The following is a 16,904-nucleotide window of genomic DNA, read 5'->3' as shown; positions in this document are numbered from 1 at the left end:
ACGCGATCAATTGAATAATAATTTATAGAAACAGCACCAAAACACACAAGAGAAAACAAAAAGAAGTAGTTTATTTTATTTTTTACGTTATTAATGTATATTATATTAAAAATATATAAAATGAAAAAAAAATACCAAAACAGCTATACCATTATACAGAGACAGTCAAAAACAGAGGGCATCTGAAGAAGCAAGTTGTCTCCTACTGTGTCTTTCTACACTCTACCTTTTGCATACGTATTCGCACACTCACCTATGTACGGACTATTTTATTCTCCATTTAAAGTTCAATACATTCTCCCTAACAAAAAAAGGAAAAATTATTATGATCCATCCATCATACATCATTGTACACTGAATATACACCCCATTCCCTTTCATCATATGTACACTGAATATACACTAATTCACATATCTGTTTTAAAATAATTTTCACATTTACATTTAATAGCATGCATGAATATGTGTAACTCTACGCTCGTAATCGTTATGGTTATGAACAATGGATAACTCCAAGATTAATAACGCATTCACTTGAGTGGTAATTAATAAACTCTGAGATCCAATACACCACCATAAGATGTTTTGGTTCCATTTAGTTGTATTAATTAAGTTAGTTTCAAAGACTCTGATCAGTGATCAGTGACTAAGACTTTGTAAAGAATTGACTTAATGACAGTAAGTCTCAATATTAAGATGCTTGATCGGAAATCTGGACTCAGTAATCAAGGTGCCCTTGAGAAACTAAATATCTATTTCTCATCATTTTTATTATTTTTTACAACACCTACGAATCTCCGATCAACTATGATCTGAAAACTATTTTATAATTATAATCGTCCTTGGAGTCTTGACCAAAGTACTGATATTACCAAAACAAGCTAGACATACAGAAGAAACCAACAATAAAATTAAAAATCAGGGTTCCTATAGGAATAAAACAAACAATATCATAGAATTCTTACAAATTAACAACAGAGAGAAAGGATAGAAAAATAATACTAGAATTCTTTTTTTTTTTTTTAAGGAAGCGCACAACTAAATCTTAACTGTCAAATAATGAAATAAATATGGTATAATAAATTTTTGCACGTACAAAATAAAAAGCATCAAGTGGCTGGCTACCCACTGTAAGCCATGTTTTCCCAACGTCATAGGTAATAAATAACTCCATGGTTTTCTTTACTTTTTGACCTTCGGTTTGGATCGTCTTTTGGGTATATAAAATTACTTAATATGCTAAAATAATGTTATAATAAAAATTTACATGGTCAAAATATATTATTGATTTTACAACTTATAAATTAATTTCCACTATAAATTTTCTTAAGAACTTACTACCCCTACAAGGATTTTCTTCATTTTCATAAGTGTGCAAAACTTAGTGACAAAGAAAAACATTTTGATATTTTTTCATGTAAGTGACAAAAAAAATCTTTTTAGGCGCCTCTGTCGCATGACACCAAAATTAGTCTATTTTAGTGAAGAAAATACAAACTAGGTAACGATAAGACGATTGGATATTATACATGATAATAATGTTAAGAAATTTATAATATATACTTCTCTATATAACAATACGCAAACAGTTTTATCTGCCATTATACTTATACAATACTAGATTTCAATTCGAGGTACTCATTATGTGTTAGTGTTATGAGCTTACAGAATTTAAATTACGATGGTGTGATCATTAAGCTATACAAGTATTGCTTAAAAAAAAAAATACTAATTAATATTTATTTTATCTTTGATGATTTATAGAGCAGAAAGAGAGACAATCATAACCGACGACTTACTCATATAATTTTTTTTTCAGGTGGACAGTACAATATGCGCCTCTTCATTCTCATTTCAACTTTTTTTCAATAATACTGTGCATTTTTACATATTTATTTATGAGCCGTTACAACATTACTTGAGTTATCCTCTAGTGCATAGTACTCTTTCCTATCTGATGATATTTTTTAAAAAAGTTGTATTAATTAAGTGATTTTAAGTTTTTATTAGTGATTTAAATTAAATATATTTCACTTTTTGATCAATTATATTATCTGTTGGGCATAATTTTATCATCATAAATAAATAAATATAATTTATAAAGTCAACGCATATTTTGTTGGATAAAATCAACGTACATATGAATTTATCTTATAAAAAGATAGTCTTCCTGATTGGTTCAGTGAACCAAGAATCTCGTGATTGACTCTATCACGAAACCGAGAATCTCGCGACTGGTTTTATCAATGGGCCAAAAATCACATGACTGAATCTGTTAATGGACCAAGAGTCTAGCGACCGACTTTACTAGTGGGCCAAGAGTCTTGTGACCGACCCTATCATAGATAGACTCGACAAACCCAAGACATATCCTAAAGGATTAGGGTTGAGAGATCTCTATATAAAGGAGAGATGCATCCACGAGAGAAGGCATCAAAAGACAAAGCAAGAGACCTAAAAACACAAGACACACGACTCAACTCTAGAACGCAGCTAGGGTTTATAGATTGATTCGCTGTACCTTGAATTGTTGTATTTGAGCTCGAGACTTTGATCAATAAAACGAATTGTTCGACATCTGTTTCTTGTTTCCGTAGTCTTTAAACGAATCGATTATTTTTGTCCAAACATTATCTATTATAGTTCTTTATTGAGTAAATCAGTTGTACGTAGTTGATGATGTTTATATGTAAAAAAGAAAAAATATATGATTTCTTAATATATGTATGTATAAAAGCTTTAACATCTCACTTAAAGTAAAACGGAAATATTACTATTTTTGTTACTTAACATCACATATAGGTCAAAATATGGTGTCTGATTTATATTTCCAATTAATTTTTATGTGTTTTATGACTTCTAATTTTTCCCAGCACTGATTCATCTAGAAAACTACTCAAGACTGCCTTCAAAAAATTAAATTTGGACGGGGCTTCGGTGAGCAAAACCAGACTAACCCATCATCTGACACTCGAATGCATTTAAGCTAGTTTGAACATATTGTTTGTAATTGTAATTTTGGTTTTTGGTTTTAGAAATTTTTTATGGATAAAATTTGATCAACGATGGATTAAACCAGAAGTCGATAGCTAATTTCTTTTGTCGTATCCGTTAGTGCCAAATTATGTTTTAAGCATGGCAAATGTATTTAATGAATTTGATTGCCATGCAAATCAAAGCGGATAAGGGACACTGATTTTTTTTTTTCTTTTTTTCTGGAATATCCCTAGTTGCAATGGTCAAAGAGTATTTGCTTAGTTGATATGTTTTCAGATTTCAAATGCCAATTCCACTCGTTTGTGTTTCTCCGAGTTCAGACTTAATACATTTTTGGCACCTATATACTATATGTAACAACATATAAAATATGCTTAAATCATTCAAGTATATTATATTGATGAACCCACAAAAAGATAAAGATAAACCACATGTAACTTAATATACAAGGAAAAAATATTATTTAAGTAATCATTCTCCTATAAATTCATTACCCTCAGCTCACCACCTCTCACAAACTCACAAAACAATTTGTGGCTTCTTTTAAATTCTCCATAACCAGAAAAAAAAAACAAAAAACAAAAAAAAAAATCAATATTCTTGAAAGCAATGGACCAAGAACAACCTCCACATAGCCCAACCGGCCATAGTCGCTCACCCCCATCATCATCCGCCTCCGGTTCCACCACAGCTGAACCGGTTCGGTCACGATGGTCACCTAAACCGGAACAAATACTCATACTTGAATCGATCTTCAACAGTGGTATGGTTAACCCTCCCAAAGAAGAGACGGTAAGGATACGAAAGATGCTCGAGAAATTTGGCGCGGTGGGAGATGCAAATGTCTTCTATTGGTTTCAAAACCGGCGGTCAAGATCCCGCAGGAGGCAGCGACAGCTCCAGGCTGCAGCTGCAGCCGCTGCCGCAACCACCAACACTTGTGACCAGACGATGATGGTGAGCAACAGCTTACCACATCATAGTGGGAGTGATTTGGGGTTTGGAGGTTGTAGCACTTCTTCTAATTACTTATTTGGTGGGTCATCCGAAGTTCCTTCTTTTTTCCTTAGTCTCTCTTCTTCTCCTCCTTCTTGTTCAAGCTCCTCTTCCACTTCTTCTTCAGCTAGCTCTTCATCTTCTTATGGTGGCGGTGGATGTGATAATCAAAGCAATAGTGGCATGGAGAATCTCTTAACAATGTCTAGCCAAATGGGTTACCAAGAAGCTAATCATCTTCATTATCAACATCAAAGCTCAAATGTCGCATCGATTTTGTGCCCACCTGATCAAAACTCCCATTTTCACTACCAACAAGGTAAACACAAAACTCCCAAAAAAGAAAAGAAAAGAAAAAATAATAATTTGCATGACTCTTTTTTCTTTATAAGCTCAAGTGTTTTTGTCCCCTAAACCCTCTTCCTTTCCCCAAAAAGTCTCAAAATGTAACAATTATCTTATTGTAAAGTTGTTTTAAAGGTAGGGAAAAAAAAATCCAATTCTGGGTGGGTTTCAACCAAAGAAAGGTTCTTTTTTTTTGTTTTGTTTTTGGCGACTTACTTAATAATTGCTTATTGGTTAATCATCATGCATCCGGTATTGCCTAACATTTTGTGAGAGCAAGCACTTTCAAACAATTAATAAGGTTTTATTTATTTATCTCAATAGGAAAGAAACATCATCTCTACATCTCAATTTTATTAAAGAAAACATAGGAATAAAAAAGCTTCAGATGAGTTCCAACCAAAGAACTGACTCATTTTTTTTTTTTTTTTGGTTTTAAAAGAAGAAAGAACTGACTCTTATGAGTAGTAGCTTAATTCTTCTTTTAATAATGCCTTCTTAACAACTAATTTTCTAATCTAATCTTTCTTACATATATAATATATAAGAAATATGTTTGAAATTCAGGGGTTATAACGGTGTTTATAAACGGAGTTCCGACAGAAGTGACGAGAGGAGGAATAGACATGAAAGCAACGTTTGGAGAAGATTTGGTTTTGGTGCATTCCTCAGGTGTTCCTCTCCCTACCGATGAGTTCGGTTTTTTGATGCATACCTTACAACATGGTGAAGCTTATTTCCTGGTAATTAATTCAATCTTGCTTCTTTTTTTTTATTGCTGATTGAATTCCTCGTGAATATATATATTTGTAGTATATTGTTTGGTTTTGAGCAAACGTACTTTTTTATTCTTTTTTTTTTTTTTTTTTGGGTTATGTCGTCTCTCTCTTTCTCGATCCTCACTTTGGTGTTGAAAATAGGAAATGAGATGGAACCCAATTGGGGTAAAGTCCTAAATTGTCTGCTGCAATGTTATTTAATCATCATAATTTAGTAAATAGAGAAAGTCCTTCGTAAGAGAAAGCGAATTGATGAGTGTCGGTTTGTGCAGTCAATGAATATGATTTTTCTTTTTTCTTTTAAAAAATTACATGAAATTTTCTGTAACTGAAGTTTTGTGGTTTGACGAGGTCTTTTTTACGTTTGAATCAAACAAATATTTTAAGTTTTTAGTTTATGTTCTTAATAACATTAATGCTGAAAACAAAATTTCAAAAATAGTTGTTCAAACCGTAGTAACTTCGTCATCACAATACTATAATTTTATGGTTTTGATCCATTTATTTTCTAATACTCCGCTTGGTCAATTATCTTCGATAACTGTTATACTGATTGATTTCAGCGTTCATGTTCTAACGTAAATGTTTATGTTTACTACTTCTATTGAAGAAAACGAAACTCTACATAGATAACTTATGTATGAAAGATCACATCTATATATGTGTGTGTTGTCTCTTCTGTGCCTTCTTTTTGAAGTAAGACTATATAGTTTTCGGTTATACAGTAATATTTTACAGTTGCGGCGTGAAATATTTATTTGATTTCTTGGCGAACGAAACATTGGGAAAATATACACACACTCTCTCTTCTCTTACAAATTTGAGTTTTAAAGCCTGATTCAGCCTTCCCCTCCTTCCTTCATTTAAGTCGATTTTATGGGATCCTATCAAGAGAACTTTTAGTTGTTGTTTGATTTTTTTCTACTTCTTTTTGTAATTTATAAAATATCTTCTTTTTGTTATTTGTTGCTTTCGTTTTGTTATCGACAGGTTCCAAGATAGACATGAACTGGCTTTACTCTTATGTGGTGATGCAACAGATGCCTTGTTTTTCTACCTTAGACTTTATTGCAACGTTCCATCCATTTTTTTTCTTTTTCTTTTATTGTCTATATATCGTGTAATCAAAGTTTATTCTGTTGTTTTACATTTTGTAATTTATTTTCGAATATATAAGATGAAGTCAAAAAGCTCTTCTAAGACAAAGAGATTTAGTATGTACGTACTATCAGTTTAGGTATTTAGATGTAAAATATGAATAATTGATTTGCAATAAAATTTGTGTCTAGGGATCTTCATGTTCGTGTGTACGTAGAGAGAGTAATGATCAAATATTATTGAAATTTAAAAAGAATCGAGACCTCTCAGATAGATGGCCATGGTAGTATGATGTGAAATCATTCAAGTGGAAATCGCAAGTCATAAATAAAATTAATTAAAGACTAGGATCATAAACTACTCCTAGTCAATAATCTAAAACAATCTAATAAAAAAACTAGCTTGACTATATTAGTTAACACAAAACATTAATCCCAAAGTGCAAGATCAATAGACTTGTATGATTAGTGAAAGCAAAAAGTAGACATATATGATTATATATGCTTTGAGTTTATCTGGTTAACAACTATAATAGGACAAATTTTCACGTGAATTAATTAATCATTATCAAAAATTATAGGACTCCGCTTATTATATTTATGCAATTAATTTTAAGATAATAATTAACCTCAACATTTTAAGATAAATCGTTATTCTCACTTATGTAAGCCGAAAAAGAAGGCCCGTATATCCCACTACTTTGCTGCTTAATTATAATACTAAGTGAATACATAAAGCGGTCATAAGCTTCTTCTTCACCTCCTTTCACTTGGCAATTTCTCAAGTCACTCGATAATGCATATCTGAGACAAAAAGTGAAATTTAACAAATCTTACAAAGCAACTGCTCACATAGTACTTAAAAGGTCTCGGCTAAAAAAAACTGATTAAAAAAATAAAAATTAGCTTGGTCATAAAGTTGTTAACGAAATGCTTAGTGATCTGATTTTAAAGCGAATTGAAAATGTGTATATCGATCAGTACATGTAATTTGAATTATTTTAGTTTAAATTGAATTTATTTATTAAAAAAAAAAAGCATAAGACAGCTGGGTTCATTAGATTTTGAATTCTTGTCGATTCCTGCTCTCCGAAACACAAACCTTGATTAACAACTTCAAGCAAGATCTTAATCGGATAGTTAAGACAGAAATCTTAATTTTTTCTGTAAAGCCAAATTCTGCCATTAGATCTAACCTTGTAAACATCACATGAAAGTATTGATTTAACGTTCACTTGATAAATTTGAAGGACAAAATCTATATATTCGAAATCATGCATAGACAAATCCAAGATGTTTTTTTTTTTTTATATAAAATCTTTCATTGCTCTCCGTAATATTATAGGGTGGCACGAACACATATATCTGCGTCTATACATGTATATTTGTTCATTTATTATGAAACATATATTATGGTAGGTTTGGATCCAGATTATATGCATGTACTAATCGAGAACATATACACATATTTAATAAATTTTTTAAGTATGTTACATAAATTTTTGTAATGGGATCTCATAAATTAAAAGTTTGCACGAATCCGTTATTCTGTATAGTACTATTATCAACCTCAATCGTAGTTTGACTAATTTTGGATTGTAGAGATCGATAAGAAATAAACAAGGTTACAAGAACGGAATAGAGAATATGAGCTAAACCTGTGTTGCCAATATTTATACAATAATATTCACTAATGTTATAGTAGTATTTAATATAGAGAGAAGACGATTATGTAGATATTTAAATTCGAATTAAGCGATAAAATAAAGCCACTAGGTGACAACACCGACCATTATAACCAGTAACTAGGAGACGCATGTTTGGTTAATTCTTGATTTCCGAACTCAAAGAAGAAAGCATATGTATATTGAATTACTGATCAGTTTAGACTTACATATATGGATCTTTACAAACTTAGTCCACACAGCTTCCTATAGGCTTCCATGCCGATAATTAATACTTAAACCTTTATTCTTTTCCGAATAATTTTGTATAACTTAGGACATATATAGGAGACACCAAACCTTTTTAGCATTTGTGCCTCCCACCTTCTATATCTATTCTGATTTTTTTCTTTTCGCTTGCTCGTTAGAGAGTATGCAAGATTTGTCTGACTATAATTTTATTAGATACTACTCCCTCTCTGTGTCTCAGAAAGATTGAAATTTAGGATTTTACACACATATTAAGATAGAGGAAATATATAATTAATTTTGTTTCTGATGATTTTTATTTTATTTATGACAATCTCATAATTTATTTTTCTAATACTTTTTCATTTTCCGACCTTCCCACTTTTCCACTTTTTTCTCAAGTGAAAAATTAACAAACATTTCGATCCATATACATGAACTTTTCATATTTCTACTTTCCCACTTTCTTCTCAAATGAAAAATTAACAAAAAAAAAGAAAAAAATAAAGACATGCAAACATCTCGACCCATGTACGTGAACCTTTCATATCCTCATTTATCACAAAATTTTAACTCCTAAACATCCAAACTGGAGTAACTAAAATTTTCAAACTTGGAGCCACAATTATTTAACTCAAAAACAAAAAATTAGGATGGAGCCAAAGTCACGTAACTCAAAAAAACTGAAAAAAAATAAAATGGAGCCAAAACCAAAATAACTTAGTTCCATTAACCTTCTATATATATTGACATAGATTTACACCATTAGTCAAAATCATCAAAATGGCTTTTCATAGTTTTGATCTAAATTTACCACCTCAAAATAATGAGCAAAATATTTTGTTTGATTTGAATAGAAGTCCAAGAGAGTTTACTTCATGTATTTTTATTAAATTATTTTTAGTAAATTTATTTATAGATGTATATTGCTCAATTTTTTTTATATACATGTCATAAAGTATTTAATGTTTTTAGTAACTTTAAGGAGATATTTAATTTTGAAGACATTAATCATGTTATTTATTTTAGTAGGATTATGATTTTATTTATAACATATTTTGTTTTTTTTGAAATATTGTGACAGGAGAAACCATATTAGAAAATCCTCAAGAAGCTCATGTTCGTAGGAAAGAAATGACAGATAAAATCTAGGAAAATAAATCTTCAGCATAGCTAATATAGTGTCTTCGATTTCCTTCTCCGGATGGATCTCTCCTACATCTTTATAGAATAATTTATTCAAATCAAATGGACGCATGGCCCTAGAGTTGGAATCGTGAATCCGATAAACACTCCTCGATTCTTTTTGAAGCGGTTGAAAGTTCTTGGCTTCTTGTTCTTCTTCACTATGAATCTGTTGAATATTGTTTGAATTGCCTTCTTCTTCTTACTTCACTTCTTTTTTAGCTTCTTCATGATTCATTTTTGTTTTGAGAGAGAGAGACAAAGGATTAATAAGAAGAGGAAAAAATGAAATGGTAACTAATTCTTTTACTGATGACAAAAATAAATAGTGACGTTCAGTGGAATACGGTCGTTTCAGTTTCTTTGTCCAAAAGTACACTCCATACACGTTCTACAATATCATTAATTATTAATTTCTTTGTCCAAAAATTTATTAAAAATATTCAAAACATCAATTTTTGTGGGACAAAGAAAATGCTCTAAAATTTTAATATTCCTGAGACAGAGGAAGTATTATAGTTAATGAATGATTATTCTCATTATGCTGATAATTATTTCTCTGTTTCTTGTCTATCATAGGATTATTTAGATTATGTATGTTAAAAAAAAGATTTGTATAGAATCCATGAAGTTCTCTTTTATAGGACGAACCCAAAACTGATCACTACATAGTTTTAACAGTAAATAAAAATCGGCAGTGATTAAAATGTATGTAATCAACAAACCAACCATACGGCAAACAAAATTATCAAAGTTACAATCACTTGACCAAAAATGCTCACATAATCTCTTTTCTGTTGGCCCAGCCCAAAAGCATCAAACTAAAATTAAAACTGATATTAAAATAATTATTCTTCTACTATTGAGATCAAGCTTGGAGTAAAGGGTACCACAGTTGAATAATGTCCAGCGTAGCACTTACTGTGGGAACATGCATCATAAGATCTCAATTCAGGATCATATATGGTAAACTTGCGATTCCTCACATGTGTAAGTGTATCAAAAAGAACTAGTGATTTCCTCTTCTATATCTTCAAAACCGCGACAGGAGTGACGCATATAATAACATTTGGTATGAGAGCCATTGGAGGAAAATTCCTGAACAATTGAGGATCTAGATTCAATGAATAAATTTTTTCCCATATCATGTCTGAATTGTTTAATGACCATATCTCTTGTCTTAGCTGCTCTTTTTGCGATACGCATAGCCGATCATTATTCAGGTTACACATAACAATATTCTTAGAATATGACGAAGGTGCTTCAGGAAACGGAGTTTTTAGGACTATATGAAAAGTTTCTGTTTGAAAATTAAATGATAATATTCTTGTTTCCCCAATAGACTCATCAGTGAACCAGTGAAGTGATCCATCTAAGTATACTGGAATATGGTAATTAAGAATACGACAAGGAGCAGCGGTCACATACTTCCAAGTGTTTGTGCTAAAATTAAAAACTTCACAGGTTGTAGTGTTTTCAAGGCTTATCTCAAATGAATTATACAGCCAAACTAGCTTGTATGTGTCTGTGGATTTGTCTTTCCCAAATCCTAGACTACACAATTGGGCATGGTCAGTCATATAGTTCCGTCTTTCTCTCTCTTTAGCGTGTCGAGAACAACTGCTTGATTGACCACATAAATACAACTGTCGTGATTGTAATAGCACAGCATACCGTCACAACTTCCAGATACTGAATATGTGTAAATAGGCAAAAGCGGGTCGTTCTCAAAATGAGTCTTTTTACACGGGGGAAAAGAATAGGAAGTTTGATCAAATCGAATGAACTCATTGTAAATATCCTTATTACGTTTTCCCTGGCGATAATAGTATAATCATCACTAAATTCACGGGGATTGATGATAAGGATATCAGGATCTTGTGATTGCCGATATATCAAATTTTTTTTCTTGAAATATTGAGATCCGATTATAAAGTTCCACTGTACTGACACAAGTTTGAATCTGAGCAATGATTTCACTGGAAGTTTCTCTAGAATATGTTCGACTACGTCATGGTGCAGTTCCATTTCGTGACTGGTGTTTCGATATTATGTGCTTCGTTTATATTGTTTCGAGTAGATGACTAGTTGTTATCTTTTTTTCTTGTTTATGATATTTCACTCATGATCTGAAGCATACACATTTATATATGAAAACATATATTTATGTATCTGATCTCTATATATAAAGCCTTGAATAGAACTAAATCTCTAAAAGTAATTATGTTAATTATTTTTAATTAGGTTTATAATGATAGTGTGACTTTTTTTAGTTTATAATATTTATTCTATAGATTTGAGATCTGTCAATTATTCAAATAGTTTTTAAGTAAGAAATTGTTTATAGTAATTAAAGTTATATATAGATATATATATATATATTTCTTAAAGAGAATGTATATATGTATATTATGTGAAGTGTATATATAAATATGTGTGTATTTATATCAAATATAAGTATTAAATTGTAGATATATATATATGTATATATGTGAAGTGTTATATATATAGATTTGATTTTAGGTGCATTTTTCTCTCGAATGTTATTTATGAAATCTAAGTAATAAATTGTGATTCTGCGACATATGTCGTTGTAAATCTACAAAAGAACCAAATATATATATATATATATACCATAAGTCATAATTGTTGTAATTATAGATTTCATAAGTTGATATAGGATTAATTATGTATTAATAAATTTTATTATATAAAGTTTGATGTCAAAATTATTCATTAATAAGATTGTGACACGTGTTACTTGTCTCAATAAGATATTGTCAATTTAAAATTTACTAAAACATTAAAAAATAAAAGTTCTAAACCTATTGTAAAAAGTAAATCTACTAACTATCAATATTTGTTTATTGTTTCCTTTTTAATATTATGTTGTAGTATTTTTAGATTTTGGTTATATTGTTTAATTAAATTTGATTTTTTTATTAGAAATTCATGATTTTTTTTAAAAAAAATTAATATTATTTTGATTTTTTTCTTTAAAAATATTTAAAATCAATATTTATTAAGTAAAACAAACTTTATATAATAAGATATTCCCTTCCACATTAATTAATAACTTGAGTTAGGTTGAAAGGAAAAAAAAATCAAATACTGATCAAGCTAGCTCTTTGTTAAGTCAGAGAGAAAGATTCCATGTGGTTAAAATAAAATATTTGTTTTGCCCAAAAACAAAATCCATGTAATATTAGATCAAACGGTCAGGGTCCGCCAGATCTTCTACTTTTTTTTTTTTGTTTTGTTCTACTTTCCTTTTGCTTTTACTTTCCTTTTAATTTGCTTAATGAATTTTCAATAATGTTAAGTTTACTTTCTTCTCATGTGTTGGACTTTCTCTAGGGTTTTTTGTATGATAACCAATTAAACAATATGATTACATTGAATGTAACCAATTGCTCTGTTCGGCAAACTCTTGACGAGTGAAAGCGATGGTGACCCCGACGATGTGGACATTCGGGTTCAAAGCACGAATCGCTTGGACTGTCGCCAAGTTATCAGTGATCAGCAAAGTGTGACCCCCTGTACTAAGGAATTCGCATTGTGAACCTGATCGATTTGTGCATCAGTAGGAAAAAGTATCGTTGATGCTTCTTCTTTGACCAATGCTTTCGTCACCCGATCTTTCTAAATTGAACTAATTTGCGCGACGATGACAGTAAATTTTTCCGTCATTATCTTTTTTAGTTATTGATTTTTTGTGTTAAAATTTCTCCTTTCAAGTGGCTTTAATTTACCACTGTGTAGAAAAAAGTGAATTGTGATGGAATGGTGCCCTGCATTTCATACACACACACCATTAAATCACTAAATAATCAATATCTACAAGTTAACCTATACTACTAAAATATAACGTTGATCATACTAATAAAATAATTTTTTTTTTTTTTGTCAACACTAATAAAAGAACTAATATGATCACATTGATCAGCAACTCTAATTCAGATTTTTTTTTTTCTGGGTATTATTATTATTAGCTTTTACAAGCCTCTCTCACTTTCGCATAACTCATTAGGTTGAAATTTACAAAAGAAGACTAAGAAAAAAAGTCAGAATTTTGAAAGGGGGTGACATATATGATCTTAGTTTCGGATTTTTGTTGTTAAAGAAGAAAAAAAACATGAAATTTGTAAATTTGAGGTTTGAGCTTTTGCTGTCGGCCCAAATTAATTTAATGGGCTTCGCTATATTGTTGGCCTAGTAAAAAACGTGGCAGCTAATCCAATAAATCAATTGTTTTGCAATTGTCTTTTTAATCAGATCTTCTTTTTTTTTGAACTTTGGAAGTGCTTGATGAAGAAGAGAAAATATAACAACTCCCAAGTCGTCGGATCTCAAACACTTGTGCTTATGGTTATGGGAGAAGAACTAAGATCGATTTGATTAGGTCACACACACGCAACATTGTTAAAAATTAAATTCAATGAGTTGTCAGGTTTCATCCCACATTCCCGCGTAAACGTTGACAGACCAACCGACGATGTGATTTGCACATTTAGTTTACATATAATTATATGGACTTTTCATATAAATGTATTTTTTATGTTAATTAATTGAAGTATCTACATTTATACAAGGGATTATTCATAAGTAAACTACAGACGTTACGTTATCTATATGAATAACCAGGAAGTCACTTAAGAATTTTTTTTTTATACTACTAAAAAAGCTATAAAATAGTTAAGAAAACGATTACACATTATGTGTCTTTAATATTCACCTAAAAAAATGCTATAAATTTCGTGGCCCAATAACATAAAGTTTTTTACTTTACAATATTTATTAAACTCTTATCTTGAGTCAAAATTTGATAAATTCCATTTAAACAATCATAACGTTTTGACCATTTTCTGACTACCATTAAGCCATTAATTATCTAATTTTTCACACAAAACATTTTTTACTAATCCTTTCAAGATCAGTGATCCCGGAAATATTACTCGTTTTTACTAAACTAAAATTATATTAATATTGACAAATAAAGATAATTTTTTTTTCTTTTTTTTTTTTTGGGTAATGATAAAAATAAATCTTTTGGGTATATAACAAATTCTAAGATCGTTTCTTTATCGCCCCGCGTCTAAAGATCAACGACGACGACTCAGTTTCTTCCTTCACAAGCGAGATAGAGAGAGAGAGAAGAAGAGTAAAAGAGCGTGTTGTTGTCTGTCTTGTTTCTTCTCTCTTTGGGGGTTTTCATCGTTTCTCATCTACCCCCTCGCAATTTTCTTATCACTCTCACAAGTCTCAACTTCGTCACTTTCTCGGGAAAATTCTCCTAATCCCTAAAACCTAGTTACAGAAATATCTCCTGGGTTTTTTGAATCTTACACGATCTTTCTTCTTCTTCTTCTATGAATCTGTTCATCGTAAATTCAGATTCTTGATATATATGATTCCTTTTCTCCAATCTCTTCTCTTAGTTTCTCAGAGATGGTTGAGAGATCAAACTCACGTTTTCTCGCAGTAATCATCACTCGTAAATCTATAATATTCTTGCTGATATCGATCCTCACCGTCGCATCTTGGTTCTTAATCTTTTCTTCCACAAACCCTAACCGAGTTCTCGACTACATCTCAGTATCAGAACCCACAGATGCACCTCTCATCATCATCAAGAACTCAAACAGTTCTCCTCAGAACAACAACGCCTTATCGCTAAATCCCCAAAACAGAGCAGGTGCTGAAACAGAGGAACCCAAAAATGAAAACAGAGGAGCGACAAAAACAGAGTCATTCACTGATGAAAACAGAGCCGAAACCCTGCACTGCATCGAGAAGAAGGGTTCTCCTTCTCCAACGCCATTGAAAGTCTACATGTATGACATGAGTCCACAGTACCACTTTGGGTTATTAGGTTGGAAGCCAGAGAGAAACAACGACGTCGTGTGGCCTGATATCAGAGTCAACGTTCCTCACCATCCAGGTGGTCTTAACTTGCAGCACAGTGTTGAGTATTGGCTTACATTAGATCTTTTGTTCTCTGAGCTCCCAGAAGATTCTAGAAGCTCTCGTGCTGCGGTACGTGTGAAGAACTCGAGCGAAGCTGATGTAGTGTTCGTGCCCTTCTTCTCTTCATTGAGCTATAACCGATTCTCTAAGGTTAACCAAAAGCAAAAGAAGAGCCAAGACAGAGAGTTACAGGTAATCAATTCCAAATATTTCACACCTTTTGTTTTCTTTCCTTAAAAAGTTTAATTCTTTTAACATTTTCGTACTGGATACTGATTGCTTAAACGTTGAAAATATACGCATTTCTAACATGTAAAGTAAGTGTTATAATAATCTTCAGATAATATAACTTGACATGGAGATCTTAAATTATTGATAGGACAATTTGGTGAGATACGTAACGTCTCAAAAAGAGTGGAAGATCTCAGGAGGGAAGGATCATGTGATAATGGCGCACCATCCCAATAGCATGTCGACAGCAAGGCATAAGCTATATCCGGCGATGTTTGTGGTCGCTGACTTTGGTAGATACTCGCCACGTGTCGCCAATGTTGACAAAGACATTGTGGCTCCATACAAACACCTTGTTCCATCGTACGTTAATGACACGTCGGGATTTGATGGCCGTCCGATCTTGCTCTACTTCCAAGGAGCCATCTACCGCAAAGCTGTGAGTAGTACTTTGCTTGCTTATGTTACATGATAGCTCATTATCTTATTTATATATATAGGGAGTCTGAAATTTTAGCTAAATTCCCATAGTTTTCATAATATCTCATTAAGTTGATATAACCGATTAATTAGTAGTGAGTTACTTAGTTTGATTTAGTTTTGTTGCAAAACTCAAAATAAATGGCAACTTTTGTGGAAAATTTTGTGAAATAAATGTTAAATTTTGAACGTTTATATTCAAAATCTTCCAACTAAAATATACGATTCACACACAAAATCATGTAGGGTGGATTCGTGAGGCAAGAGCTATACTACCTTCTAAAAGAAGAAAAAGGCGTCCACTTCTCTTTCGGTAACGTACGAAATCACGGCATAACCAAAGCTGGAGATGGAATGAGATCGTCCAAGTTCTGTCTCAACATCGCCGGGGATACTCCATCGTCCAACCGCCTCTTCGACGCCATAGCTAGTCATTGTATTCCCGTGATTATCAGCGACGACATTGAGTTACCATACGAGGATGTTCTCAACTACAACGAGTTCTGTCTCTTTGTCCGATCATCCGACGCTTTAAAGAAAGGGTTTCTGATGGGTCTTGTGAGGAGCATTGGTAGAGAAGAGTATAATAAGATGTGGAAACGGTTGAAGGAAGTTGAGAAGTATTTCGATTTGCGTTTCCCGTCCAAGGATAACAGCGGAGATGATGCAGTTCAGATGATTTGGAAAGCTGTTGCGAGGAAAGCCCCTTTGGTGAAGATGAAGGTTCATAGGTTTCAAAGGTTTAAAAGGCCTTTTTAGGGTTTCCCTAATGAGATTTTGGGAATTTGATTTTAGATATTATTGGGATATGGAGAACGGGAGATGACAAACCCCAAGAATATGTTAATTACCAATATATATAGTTTTAGAATATTTACATTTATCTAAATATATAATCTACATTTGCATTATCT

At 31.7% G+C, this 16,904-nt stretch overlaps 2 protein-coding genes and 1 pseudogene across 3 annotated transcripts; 2 read left to right on the top strand and 1 right to left on the bottom strand.

Moving 5' to 3' along the window:
- The first annotated feature begins 3,511 nt into the window (after positions 1-3,511).
- Positions 3,512-6,413, top strand: LOC104789095 (WUSCHEL-related homeobox 11). Of its 2 annotated transcripts, XM_087450079.1 has the most exons (4): positions 3,512-4,033; positions 4,121-4,312; positions 4,906-5,081; positions 6,108-6,413. In XM_087450079.1, the coding sequence occupies exons 1-4, from the start codon at positions 3,607-3,609 to the stop codon at positions 6,117-6,119; spliced, it is 807 nt and encodes a 268-aa protein (XP_087306205.1). In that variant the 5' UTR covers positions 3,512-3,606; the 3' UTR covers positions 6,120-6,413. The 2 variants fall into 2 exon arrangements, with proteins under 2 accessions (XP_087306205.1, XP_010513169.2); XM_010514867.3 differs by having other exon boundaries at positions 3,512-4,312.
- Positions 6,414-10,105: 3,692 nt separating this feature from the next.
- Positions 10,106-11,419, bottom strand: LOC147949434 (F-box/LRR-repeat/kelch-repeat protein At1g09650-like; annotated as a pseudogene).
- A 2,976-nt stretch (positions 11,420-14,395) lies between these two features.
- Positions 14,396-16,901, top strand: LOC104788950 (putative arabinosyltransferase ARAD1). Its single transcript, XM_010514737.3, has 3 exons — positions 14,396-15,471; positions 15,659-15,949; positions 16,237-16,901. Exons 1-3 carry the CDS (start codon positions 14,761-14,763, stop codon positions 16,747-16,749), a joined length of 1,515 nt encoding a protein of 504 aa, XP_010513039.2. The 5' UTR covers positions 14,396-14,760; the 3' UTR covers positions 16,750-16,901.
- The last annotated feature ends 3 nt before the right edge of the window (positions 16,902-16,904 follow it).

The sequence above is a fragment of the Camelina sativa genome, chromosome 1, assembly GCF_030686135.1.
Source record: "Camelina sativa cultivar CO46 ecotype springtype chromosome 1, ASM3068613v1".
Classification (NCBI taxonomy): Eukaryota; Viridiplantae; Streptophyta; class Magnoliopsida; order Brassicales; family Brassicaceae; genus Camelina; species Camelina sativa.
Note: the sequence above shows the minus strand (reverse complement) of the source record. Positions and strands in the feature narration are given on the sequence as shown.